Consider the following 14256-nt stretch of genomic DNA (forward strand, 5'->3'; position numbering starts at 1 on the left):
CTGAACGAATAAACAACAATAAAGCAAAAGCTGTTGATAGTGTTCTTGACCCCCCCCCCCCACCTCCACCTCCACCTCCACCTCCACCTCCACCTCCACCTCCTCAAATCGAAGCTACAATCCGGGGCTCAGAGGGGAAATCTTATGAGGTCCCCCGGGCACAACTCTGGAATTTCCTGAAGAACCAATCCAAATCCTCTTTTCCAAACCTTGCCAATTCACCCACTAAGTGTGCATAATTACTACACATCCCTTGACCTCATACCTTCACTATAAACAAGAGATCAGCAATCAGCCAGTTCTCCTGTCTCACAAAGACCCAGGCTTGACACAAGCAATAAGTCCATCAAGCCACCTTCTCACCCTTTTATCCTGATCCCAGAAACCAGACAGCTTCAAATGCAACCAATGATGGTTTATTCCACACTATGCACCAATTCCAAACTGTAAATGAATGTACCTTTGAACCAATGATATTGTGGATCATAATTTGCACAAATCACAGCACAAGTCCACTCTTTGTAATTACTGTAAACTCTCTATATAATATCCATGCTTGTAACAGGAAAATATACCAGATTTGGGATTTTCGTTGCATCTCCTGGTAACCACTCTGCCCGTTGCTGAATAAAGATTTCTGTTCCTGCCTCTAATTTGTGCGTGTTCATTGGATCTGATTGGGGTACTAGCACACTGGGGAACCCAGGATTTTGGACAATTGGGCCAATGAAAATTCTAATGTTCTTGACTATAACTCACAGTATTCCCTTGGTCTGGGTGTTTTTTAGAGCTGTATTAAAAAAAGAAAATCTTTCCAAAATCCATTCCATGTCAAGTTCTGTATTTGGGTTGTCCTGGATCCCTGTTGTCTGCACATTAAAACATATATGACATTTTTGAATGCTAACATGCTTAACCCTAACCCTAACCTCTTCCTTTTTCTACAAGTTGGTGCCACATTGCCTAAAAATGGTTCTATGATGACTTACCGCATCCACGTAATTTGTCAGTTCAACCACATCCTTTTGTACTGCTCCAGTATCCGATTTTTTCAACAAATACTAAAATAATTCAAAATACAACATGTTTTAGCAGAATACATTCAAATATGGCCAAAAAATATATTAGGCTAATAAAAATTACCTTGTTATGATCAACAACTATATACAGTTCCACATATCTTTTCTCTGGTAGCACAGCTCTTCTTCTCTGTAAAGTGGAAAGAAGACTGCATAAACTACAGTTGTTTCATTTTGAGTTTCTGTAGGTGCATGAACTCTTTCCAATTTTAAAAGGTTTTGTTAAGATATATGAGGAATCACAGGAAGAGGCCAATTTACCCGCTCAGCTTCTAATACATGATTGTATACCTCAGAAATGTTAGTTTCTGGAAACACCTAAATCCAATTAGGTTAAGCAAAATACTGGCTTCCTTATATATATTTATTTTTAAAACTATATTTAAGATCAGCTCAATCCAAGTATGGATTAACGTGTGAGGTTCTAATGTACATTCCTCAAGTAGGCAGAGAAATGGCTTAGACCCAGAAGCAGATGAAAAGTCCTTCCATCCCAGCTGCCACTGTCTTTGACTCAGAGGGAGCAAAGAAGGGGGCAGGCATGCTTTCATCTTGCATAGCATCAGAAGCAGATAAAGGGCCCTCTGTCCATTCAACTACCTAGGCCCAGAAGCAAATGAAAGGACCTCCCTCTGCCTCAACTACCACTGCCCTAAACCCAAAGGGAGAGAAGAAGAAGACACAACTCCATCCTGCCTAGTTATAGAAGTAAATGAAAGGTCCTCCCTCCATCTCAACTATTCCTACCATAGACTTGGAAGGAGATAAGAAAAGACAGGCACAGCTCAATCATGCCTAAGCCTAGAAGTAGATAAAAGGTCCTTCCTCCATCCCAGTTGTCACTGCCTTGGCCTTGTAGGAAAGGAAGAAAAAGCAGACACAGCCCCATCATGCCGAAGCTCAGAAGTAGATAACTACCCTCCTAACTGCTACTGCCCTGTACTCAAAGAGAGAGAAGCAGAGATGCATAGCTACATCATGCATAGGTCCACAGTAAGCTGAAGCAGCCTTCTTTCATTCCAACTGCCACTGCCCTGGCCTTGAAGGACCAGCAGTATTCCCTCCTTGACTATCATTCCCTTTTCTGTAAGTTCATGCTTTATTTAGACTGTAAACCTAAATGTAGGGAACTGTACAATTAACACTTTTAAGCACTTTTACGCCACTTTCTTTTGCACTATCCCTTGTCCAGCCCTCTTATAATTGGCCACGTTCATTTTGTAATCCTGGCCGTTGGTTTGTTGAACCTCTACTAAGAGAGCTACAATGAAATTGGAGTTTAAGTACTTTTATTTATTTTTATTTTTAGTGTTTTTTAACAGGATTTTGGTATTTCATGATCCTTTTTGTTGTTTTTTGTTTGTTAAGTTAAATTAGGGTGTGTTATATTGTCAAATGTGTTTATTTTGATGTAATTGTCTGTATGGTTTTCTTTCTGGCAATTGAATGTTTGCATTATATGTTGGAAACTGCCCTGAGTCCTTTTGGGGAGATACGGTGGTATACAAATAATGTTGTTGTTGTTGAAGAGGTAAAAATAACCAAATACATAAAAAGTAATAGATTAACACAAGTTGAATTCAAGCAGATATCTCATATGAGCAACTTGTTTTTATTTTATCAGTGTTCTATTTTCCTTTGCATTATTTTAACTACAGAAATAAAATATGAGAGGAGGAGGAGGAGGGAGAGAGAGAAATCCACCCAGATCTGAAAGAAATCAATAATCTTTTTTTAAAACAAAAAACAATAACAATCACTATTGAACACTAGAATTAGTAGGGTTTAGGCATACAATATCAAATTTTAGGTAGACAGAAATGCATTTACCCTAAGAAATGATTCCACACTAGAAGAGCTATGTGACACATTTGTGTATCTGAAAAAGCTCTCTAAACTCTGATCATGGTATTGACCATCATTTGACACACCACATGAAAAGGGCTGCTGGTGAGAATCATCTAATATAAAGAAGAAGTGTTCAAATCGATCGGATCCAGTAACTGGTTCCATACCATACCGTCTACCACCGACATGGAGGATTCCCCTAAAACCACAAAAGGAGAAATTAAGATCCACCCAGATAAATAATTACAAATAGTTTATAGGATTAACTAAAACTCAATTTTAAAACTATTTGTTTCTCAAGAGGTGATCAAGGACTTAACGTTTTTGAAAGTATATGCATTAAATATATTGAGTAACTTATTGTTTGGGAAGCCAACATGGATCCCACTCAGGGAGAAAGATTGCACATAAAATAAAAAATCAATGTCTAAACATAAATTAAAATTAGATTCAGGTGTGATATAAATATCGGCACTAGTGGAGAACACGCAGCTAGCCAGGTGTTGCTAAACTATAATTCCCATAATTTTTCACCACTAGTTATACTTGTTAGATCTGATAGGAACTGTCATCCCGCATTCTCTTATTTTTGCAAAACAGTACACTGTTCAAACTCCCAAATACACCCAAATACACTCAAAATAGTAAGAGAACATAAAACTTTGACTTGTGACCATGGTTTGCCATATCATGATGTCTCACTGCTGTATAAGTCAGCAAAGATGGCTGAGGACCACTATGCCTGATGTGTTGAATCCAAATGCCACTTAAACAAGGAATGTTGGACATTACTTAGGATCACCCTGGTTCTGGCTTAATTTTGGACCAGCAAAGAGGCTACCTCATTATACTCTGCACCCCCCCCCCTTGTTTTTTTTTTGGCTAAAAAAATTCATCTGTCATCTAGGGTTGCCCATTCAGGATAATCCTGAATCATGCCCAAAACCTAGGGACAGTCCCTGATGAGGGCATTAAGCACTATGTCTTAAGTACCAAACATGGTTGCTTAGTTTGTCACTCAAAGAGAAAAAGAGACATTTTCCTGTTTTAAAAAAATAGAGATTTTAGCTTTAGAGGCTGCACCTAAAATGAGTGTATTGTCCCTTCCTACTGATCTAGGGGTATAGAATAAGGAATATTTAATTTAGCTTACGTTGAACCCAACCCTTTCTATCCATTTGGGTTGGTTCCAGTACCCACTGTAGATACCAAAATCTGTGGATGCTCAAGCCCTAGTATATACAGTGGCATTGTAAGATGGTGACCTTTATATAAAAAGTCAAAATCAAGATTTCCTTTTTAGATTTTCTTTTTCAAGATATGGATGGTGGAAATATTTGTGGATATGGCTGGTTGGCAGTATTTGCTTCTATTCAGTAGGTGAATTCACAACAGAATGGAGGGTGAGCTCTGCTGCTAGAATGACTGAAAGGAACTGAGGAAGCTAAATAAATGCATAGCCACAATGAGAGCCTTTTCAGTAATAAATCAATAAAGACTTGAAAACTATAGCATGCTAGTGCTTGAAATTTTCACGTCTTTTCCTCATGCTTGAAGCTGAGCCTACCAAAACTGGAGAACTTGCACTTTCATCTCTTGCTTAGAGATGATTCATGAAGACTGGAGAGTCATGGCCAGATCCAGGCTCTGAGTTTAGTAGGCAGAAGGGGTTTTGATAACAAGAAGGCAGTTCAGCCTCACAAGTGGATTCTGCCATATTTTCAAAAGAGCAGTAAGACAGTGAGATCTGGCTGGGACATTTGAGACAGGCCTGTAAAAGACCCACTTAAAATGACATGAGGGATACATTTCTTGTGAAACATTCCTGTTGCCACTGAGATCTCAAATCTCATAGGACCCTAGAAAAAACTTGTAATGACAGCTAAGGGTGGTGAGCAAGCAGCAGACGTGGTCCCTCCCCAACATGTAAGGTATAATTTGAGGGTTGTTTCACTGATACTCAAATTTACAGGATTTTGGTGCCCATAAGATTCTTTGTCTTATAAGTATGAGGCATCCCTTTCACTAAAGGACACATTGCAAGTTAGTTTATTCCAATGCCTGTATAGCTGATGCAACAAGGATACAAAAACATATCTCTGTTTTTCTGGAATATCAGTAGGCAAAGGGATTTTGTAGTACCTTCAAGTCTACTCGAGAAAATGGAGTACGTAGCATATATTTTCATAGTCTAAGGACCTTCCAGACAAGCCCCATATCCCAGGATCTGATCCCAGGTTTTTTGTTTATTCCAGATTATTTGGCAGTGTGGACTCATATAATCCAGTTTAGAGCAGAAAACCTGGGATCAGATCCTGGGATAATAACAATGGGCCTGTCTGGAAGGTTCCTAAGTTTATCTCCTGCATACTGAATTAGGATTGCACTACTGTCTTCATCCTCTCTCCCCAACATCAGCCTATTTGCCTCAACTAACTCAACTTAACTGGGATAAGATAAATGTTAATACATACCTAAGACCATCACAAGTACTCAGAGCAATCCAGGAATCCTTAACCCCTTCAACTTCTCCACGATAATAACAATGGTCCTGAAATCAAAGAAATAAGAGTGGATTCAAATGCAAACAGCAAATAAAACCTCTGATAGAAACAATTAGGACATATTTATTTATATTGTCCCTTATTTTAAAATGCTATTGATTTCTATGGATTCTGAAGTGCAGAGGTATCAACCTTAGCACACCTATATAATCAATAGTCTGCATATCTCTGTAACAGTTGAACGGAAGCTTGTTTGTACATACCTGTATTCATTTTGTTGCTGTTATAAGCCATATCCTCTGTCTTTTTCCATCAGTTAGACAAAGTTTGTTTTCCCTTCCCTTTGGAGTCTCTATTTTTCCTCTGTTTTCTATTGTTGAGCATGTTTTATATAATCTGTCACCATGACATGTTATGAAACATTGTGTGTGTGTGTGTGTGTGTGCCTTCAAGTCACCTGTTGGTTTATGATAACCTGGAGAATTTCATAGAGTTTTCTTAGACAAATAATAATCAGAGGTGCTTTTGCCAGTTCCTTGCTCCGAAATACATCTTACACCACCTAGTTTTCATTGGTGGTCCCCCATCCAAATACTAACTGAGTCTGACCCTATGTAGTTTCTAAGTCCAGATGAGATCTGGTGGCTTTAGGTTATTTAGATAAGCTGAAACCTAATTGTAAACAAACCTACTTTATGTACGAAGTTGTTCTAAATTGTATAAAATGTGAATGCATTTAATTCATTTCTATGGTTCGGAGCGCAACTATGCAAGAAGTGTCTGACTCACATTTAACACGTTCCTTCTCTGAGAGGAAACATTCACAACCAAAACTTGCAAAACTTTTAACCCTTGTGTTAAAAATGCTTCCCAAACTCACATTGGCAAGCTGTTTGCACAGCAGGTTGAGTATCCCTAATCCAAAATGATTGGACCCAAAATGTTTTGCATTTTTTAAATTTTAGAATATTTGCATATGTATAATGAGTTATCTTGCAAATTGGAAGAAGTCCGAATGATAAAATAACTTACATTTCATATGTTTCACTTCATAAAGCTCTTTGAAAATCTACAGCAAGGGTCACAACTTGCATCTTCCTGTATCCTATTGCATTTTATTCTATTCCCACAATTGTTTACTTATGCTGAAACCATCAGTGTATCTGAAGAAGTGGATTGATATTCATTAAAGGTCAGGCTAGAATTGAATTATTCTTAAAGAAGCTGCTAGAGACTCATTCTCCTCTCTTTTCCTCTTTGTAGGCTGCTCTTTCTTTTAAAAAAAATGTAACTAAAATATAATTAACTGTTAATGGGCTTTAGATCTATAATAATAAGTAATTAGCTTTGCAGTTGTACTCTCACTTGTTATAAATGACAGTTTGGAAGGGTGGTTGTAACAAAACGTATTCACTTCTTGGCATGACTGCAAGCGGATATTGTCAAATCTCCCACATATGGAAAGTGTATAATTTTAAAAGAGCAATTCTGCTGTGGAAGCTCTTCACTATTTAGACAGACACAAGGGGAATAGATTCATTGGTCAATTTAGGATAAGCTAATGGAATTTAACCTTGGCATTGGCCCTTGTAAATCATGTGCTAATTATAGAGACATGAAAGAAAGAACTATTTGCAAAGACAGAAATGTTTCTTAACTATTGTGTCTCAACTGGCTATTAATCATCCTGGCTTAGGAGGAAGCGTGGTATATTTCAGGACAGCAATGCCCTGCAGCAAGCACTATAGCCTCCTAAGTACAGTATCATACCTGCACTTTCTCAAGCTTTCCTAACCCAGGACTCTGTAGATATCTTGGATTTCAGCACTTATTGTCCCCAAATACAATGCCCACTGGTGTGTTGGTTACTGATTACACTATGAAACATGATTTTTGTTCCTGGATCACAAATGTCATTTTATCATAAAAACATGGGGAAAGTTTTTTAAGTTGCAAAAACTTTGCTTTTTTGTGGGACATCCTGCAGCACATTTTGCTATAAATTTTAAATGAGTATCTCATGGAGTCTCAACCAATTCAAAATAGTTTGTGGCAGCCACAAAAAATGAAGTTTCGGAAGTTTAACTACTTTTTTCAAAGTACCTATCATACACATAAACAAGAAATAACACTTTCAAACCAGGAATAGACATGTTTTTTTCAAATTTTTACATACTGTTATGGGTATTGTAATCCAAAATATGTGGAATGCATTCACTTGGGAAAGTCTGTTGATGGAACTGGAGTGTTGGACCTATAGCTATCAAGTTCTGGACTACAATTTCTGGATTATGTGATTTTAATGTTTATATTAATATGTTTTTAACTCCACGTTTTAATGTCCAAATGTTGTTACGTTTTTAATGATCTAATTGATAGTTATATGTTGCTGTTGTTTTATGTTAGGTTTCATATGTATGTGAGGCATTAAATGTTGCCATAAATATGTTGGAAACCGCTTTGAGGAGTCCCCCCCCCCCCCAGGTGAGAAAAATGGTATACAAGTGAAGCAAATGAATGAATGAATAAATAAATAACTTCTGGGCAAAAGATGTCAGTCTTTCAGAGACAGGTCCTTCATGAGCAGCATACCTTAGTTTTAAAGGGGGTGCTTTCCAAATTACCATCTTTGCTGTAGGTATACATTATGAACTGTTCACCAATAAGGTTTCTGAAAGTCAAAATTAAAATAACATTTATAATGCAGCATAGTTCATTGTGTTGGAACTAAAATGTTCTTCAGGGAAACCAGATACTTCAGTTATCTGTATAAGAATACATTTCCATTACATATAGTGGGCAGTTAAAATACATCATCTTATCTGACACAGATAATAATTGTCAGATAACATTTACTGGTAACATTTCCCCAACTCCTTACTCTTTGTCTATAATTCAGAATGGGATATTTGGGCATCTGCCTCTTCCCCTGCTGCTACGATTTTAATTAATGCAATTTTAATGTATTCTTTTATTTAGAGCGCTTGCTCAAATGAGTTTTTAATATATAATTCTATAAAATTAAAATTAAAAACTCAGATGTTCTTAGATATACTTTTAAAAGTTTAACATACACATTTTTCTTCAGTTTCAGAATGTGTGTGCCATTTCCAGTTTGAATCAAGTAAGATAGTTGGTTGTCTGGGTATTCCTGTAAAATAAATAATTGACACCATGTAACTTGCAGTTTTCTTGAATTCATGATATCAACAACATGCTGTTTCCACTGTTAAACAGAGACTCAGATCCACAGTACAATAATAAGGTTGGCATTGGGTGCTTTATTACAAAATATCTAATCAGTTAATGAATTGTAAGTATTATAATAGATTGCCTGTATTAAAAATGGGAAGAGAGAAAAGAGATTCACATTCCAGCCCTGTAGATCTGTATAGCTGTGACTGTTGCACCCACAATGTGAATTGTGCTGATGTAGCAACGGGGAAGGTTATGCAGTTTAATACAGCTCAAATGTGATTGTGGGTTGATTAAAGTGGTTGATTAAAAGAGTAAAGAGGCCTGACTTCTATAGGTTATTCCAGCCAGAGTTAGACTCCATGAATCAGACATATGCGGCCATTGATTGACTGGGTCTGCTCTTGTTAGGACTATTAATAGCCAGGGTGGCAATTCCTGCAACCCTACAAATGCTGTTGGACTCCAACTTGAGGCAGGCCCTAGCTGGCAAAACTAATGGTTGGGAAAACTGGAAGTTGTAGCCACCAATATCTGGAGAACCATAGGATTCAGGTCACAATAACCTATCTGAAGTGTATTCTCCAACTGTCCAGATTTGGCAATGCTTGCTCTGATTAATCTTTTGTTTCCCTACAGTTTCAGATATTTTAAAAATTTACTAGCTTTTCTCTCTTCCTCCCAACCTCTCCCTCTTTCATCAGCCTAATGGTTTGCACTTAATTCACTCAGCAGGATGCAATGGGGAAGCCAGCAAGTTCAGGCAAAAGCAAATTGCGGTAGCCTCTACTACTATATGCAGTATATCATATAAAGAGCAGGAAAGAGAAGAAATTATCAGAGATTAACAAACCTCATGAAAATACGTCCAGCGTTTTTCCTTGTTTGTTAGTCTTTGAGGAATTACAATCTCATATGTGGAATGCCTGGAGATCGGGTTAGCATCCTTGCCTAAAAATGAAGTTTACTATTAATTTTCCATAGAGAGATTTTTCCTATGACATACTCACATTCATTTTATATAATTCTAAAAGAAGAATGATGTCCTCTGTAAAACTATGTTTAATGTGTAATAACATGACCAAGGCTACCCCTCATGATATCACAAGGGTCATCATTAGATCTCAGGTTATGATCCTGAATCTCAAGGCATTAGATAGTCTTAGATTAAAAAACCTGATTGGCAGGGATAGTCCCTTTGGAGGACCTGACAGAGCCATTGAACTCAAAGAGACAACAATGGTCACCCAACCTATCATTCAGGAATGCACAAAGTACCTCCAACAGATGGCCATCTGGCCACTGTTTAAACACTTCCAGGAAAGGACACTTTATCACAGCATATTTCACTGGCAGATAGCTCTTAACATCAGGAAGTTCTTCCTAATGTTTAAGTGGAATCTCTTTTCCAGTAGTTTGAATCCACTGCTCCATGTCCTAGTCTCTGGTTCAGCAAAAAATAAGCTGACTCCAACTCCATATGACATCCTTACAAATATTTAAACAGGGCTATAATGTCACGTCTTCAATTTAGGCTAAACATACCCAGCTCTCTAAACCTCTCCTCATAAGGCATGATTTCCAGACCCTTTACCAATCCAGCTTGATAGCATCCTTTTTGAATTGTGCCAAGAACTGGGCACAATATTCCAGGTGAGGTCTGATCAAAGCAGAATAATGTGGTGAGGAGACAAGGCATTAAATAAGATTATTAGCGAAAAGCAAAATGTGTTTATTTAATCACAGTTAACTAATAACTGCTTGTTTTAGGTAGACACTTGACCAGTGCCTGACCACTGTGATGGACTGGATGAGGGCTAACAAGCTGAAGCATAATCCTGACAAGACAGAGGTACTCCAGGTCAGTTGCATGGCCGATCGGGATATAGGGTGGCAACCTGTGCTCAACGGGGTTACATCCTAAAGATGCAAGTCCACAGTCTGAGGGTTCTTCTGGACTCAGTGCTGACACTTGATGCCCAGGTGTTGGTGGTGCTGGGAGGGTCTTTGCACAATTAAAGCTTGAGCACCAGCTGCACCTGTACCTCGTAAAGTCTGACTTGACCATGGTGGTCCATGCCTTAGTTACCTCCAAATTGGACTACTGCAACGCGTTCTACATGGGGCTGCCTCTGAAGATGGCCCGGAAATTGCAGTTGGTACAAAGGTCGGCAGCCAGATTACTAACTGGAGTGAGCTACAGGGAGTGGTCAGTCCCCTTGTTTAAACAGCTCCACTGCCTGCCAATAAGCTTCTGGTCCCAATTCAAGGTGTAGGTTATCACCTACAAAGCCCAAAACATTTTGGGATGTGCCTAGCTTTACAATCACAGCTTCCCCTATGATCCCACAGGGGCTCTAAGATCTTCTGGGAAGGCCCTTCTCTCATTCTCACCTCTGTCTCACCTCTGTCTGGTGGGGATGAGGGAGAGGGCCCTCTCGGTGGTGATCCCCCAGCTCTGGAACTATCTCCCCAGCAAGATTAGACTAGCATCCATCCTGTCCAGTTTTTATAATGACCTAAAATGTGGATGTTCCACTGTACCTATGATTAAACAGTTCACCAGTTAAACAGGCCCCCCAATTGTAATTTTCTACCAGCTCCTGCACTTTATCACTTTCCAGTGCCCTGTAGCCCTGGCATTCAAATGTCAAATGATATTACCCTTCTAGCCCTAATTATTATTAGCTCTTGAACTTTTCTTCCAACCCCTGTCCTGAAACTATTGCACTAGTTCCTAGCCATATGAGCTCAGTATTTATTACTGTTCAGGCTACTAATTGTTTTATGATGTTGCATTATGTTTTATGATGTGTTTATCTTTTTTTTATTGCGTCGTGTTATTAATCTATGTCTGTCTGGGCTTGTCTCCATATAGGCTGCCCCGAGTCCCTTTGGGGAGATGAGGAGGGATATAAAAATAAAGTTATTATTATTGTATTACTTCTACTTATGCCTGCATGCACCTTTTCTATAGGAAATGGTTTGCTGTTAAGCTTCAAAGAAGCTTCGCATTTTAACATTTCCAACAGCAGAATTTCTGGGGAAAATAGCAGGTGCAGAAACTGTTTGTGGTTCGAAGGGGAGGAGTCCTGAAAGAGCAGAAATTAAATTGTGACTGCTTCTGCATTTAATATGCTTAATGTGTGTGGCACCTGTCAGTAATTTTCCATGATGTTTCTGTGACATATTCGCTTTTGTTCACATTCCTATAAAAGGTCTGTGTAACTGTGGTTCAGCACGCTGGAGTACTTTTTGATTGCAAATTGACTCCAGGCCCAGCTGAATAAACTGAGTTTTCTAATTCCAAGGACTCCTGCAACCTCTCTGATCTTCACTTTTTCTGTTTTAAAGCCTTTTGCTGCTTCGGTGACACTATCACTTCTCATGATCTATATTCCTCATTCCTACTGATGCAGATGAGAACCACATTGGCTTTTTAAGATGCTGCACCACACCATTGATGTTCAGTTTGTGGTCTACTAAATTTATGTATTTATTTATTTTATTTACAGTTCTTATATTCCACCCTTCTCACCCCGCAGGGGACTCAGGGCGGATTACAGTAAACACATATATGGCAAACATTCAATGCCAGTTTGACAGACAACAAATACAGACAAATACACCAAGGCTATTTAACTTTTTTCTGGCCGCCGGGGGAGCTGCTGCTTTTCATCGTCCATCAACGACACTGATGAAGTTCTTCCGCATTCCACATTCCCCGGAGTCTTCTTTCTTTATGGCCTCATAAATTAGTTAAATTCAGCCTCCCACACTTTAAGGTGGTACCTTATTTTCCTACTTGACAGATGCAACTGTCTTTCGGGTTGCAAAGGTCGACAATGGGCTACACAATGGCTGGACACCCACTCCAGCCCGGGCTGGCCTCGAACTCATGACCTTTTGGTCAGAGTGATCTTAATACAGCTGACACTCAGCCAGCTGAGCCACAATCCCGGTGCTAAAGCTCCTAGATCCCTTTCTCAAGTATTGCTGTCACCCAACCTAAATCTCTGCATTTCATTTCTTGTGCTTAAGAAGTAGCACATTACGCTTCTCCCTGTTGAAGATCATTTTCGATTTTGATCCTGCCCTCTGGGGTACTAGCTACTGCTCCTTCTGACTCAGTATAAACCCATTCGATATTATTGAAACTATGGAATTCGTTAAGGCAACCAAACAGATTGCTGTATGCAGTGCTAATGTTTAGGTTTCTAGCCACTTTATCCCAGTACCTCTTTTCAATATGCCCTTCTCCTCCTCTATCACCCTTGCAGTTTTTTACCAGAATTATCTCCCATTCTGTGCTTTCATCCCCCCACTTTTTTTTTTTGCAGTTTTGCATATGGTGCCTACTGATATCTTCTTCTCCAAGATGACTAACGTGCAAATGGCTTCCTTTTTTCATGGTCGGTGCAGGTTTAACTACATCTCTCATAAACCTGAACATCATGAATTGAGGGAGAATACCGAACATTAGTTATAGGTATGACTTAGTGACCTCTGTTCTTACAAAAATATGTGGCATTTCACAGAAAAATTCTTTCAGTTTTATGGTGCTGTATAAAGCCTCCTCATTGCTTGTTTAAACAAAAGACTCCCATTGAATAAATAATTGTTAAGAAAGAACCAAACATCCCACATTTTTGTTTTGAATTGACCTCCAAAGTCTGAGAGCAACATTCTCTCCTAAAGACAAATTCAAGAAAACATCAATATGAAAGCTGCCAGGACTAGAGCAGTGGTTCTTCACCTGTGGGTTCCCAGATGTTTTGGCCTTCAACTCCCAGAAATCCTAACAGCTAGTAAACTGATTTGGATTTCTGGGAACTGTAGGCCAAAACACCTGGGGACCCACAGGTTAAGAACTACTGGACTAGAGCAAGATATTTAACTCCCTGGACCAGAGCAGCAAATGGCAATTTTTACTGGCTCAGATCTGGGTGCCTATTAGGAGCCAAAACATAGCCATTGAAGAGTGATGTTGGAATTTGCAATCCAAAAGCAGCTGAGAAACCACAATTTGTCTAGTCCTGCACTGTAGTCAACTGTCATCTGACCAATATTAATGGAGGGAAAAAAATATTCCACACTTCAAATTGTCCCATGTAGATCATCATAAAAGAAGAATGGGTCAAAAAAATTGCTGCCTCTTCCACACTCAAGTCAAGGTACCACAAACTAGCCAAGCTATTTTGGTGCATATGAGGCAGTAAATCCCATGAGGTCATTTCCCCATCACTAGCAGTACAAATGGAAGATGAAACTGTAAGTAACAATTTGTACCCATTAAGGACATCCAAATTCTGCTACTTCAGGTTGCCACCTACTTACTCTGCTTTATGGTAGTGCTAGCCTTAAAACATATCCTTCCCAATTCTCCTTATTTGTTGTGCTCATGGATAGAGAGCTGAAGGCCTACTTTTTCTTGCTAATTATGCATTAACTTTCCATGTTCCCCCCCCCCCCCCTTTGCACAAAATCATTGATGTTGATTTGATTTGAGTTCTGATTTTGTGGGAAAAGCAGAGTATAAATAAAATTATTGTTTTTACTATTTTATAATGTTATAAGTTGCTAACTATACATCTTGTGGCATAGGATTGTATTTTTATGTTATGTAACTG

General features: G+C 38.7%; 1 protein-coding gene across 1 annotated transcript in view; it reads right to left on the minus strand.

Annotated features, from left to right (window-relative positions):
* LOC132771032 (disintegrin and metalloproteinase domain-containing protein 9-like) overlaps window positions 1-14256 on the minus strand; it is a 32965-nt gene that overhangs the window by 17309 nt on the left and 1400 nt on the right. Inside the window, exons 2-8 of the mRNA XM_060768592.2 lie at window positions 9480-9577; window positions 8506-8582; window positions 8024-8102; window positions 5402-5478; window positions 2910-3126; window positions 1144-1209; window positions 990-1061 (exon numbers count right to left, since the gene is read on the minus strand). Of these exons, the coding sequence (XP_060624575.2) occupies window positions 990-1061; window positions 1144-1209; window positions 2910-3126; window positions 5402-5478; window positions 8024-8102; window positions 8506-8582; window positions 9480-9577 (686 nt within the window). The remainder of the gene's footprint in view (window positions 1-989; window positions 1062-1143; window positions 1210-2909; window positions 3127-5401; window positions 5479-8023; window positions 8103-8505; window positions 8583-9479; window positions 9578-14256) is intronic.

Source organism: Anolis sagrei, chromosome 3 (genome assembly GCF_037176765.1).
Source record: "Anolis sagrei isolate rAnoSag1 chromosome 3, rAnoSag1.mat, whole genome shotgun sequence".
In the NCBI taxonomy this organism is placed as follows: Eukaryota; Metazoa; Chordata; class Lepidosauria; order Squamata; family Dactyloidae; genus Anolis; species Anolis sagrei.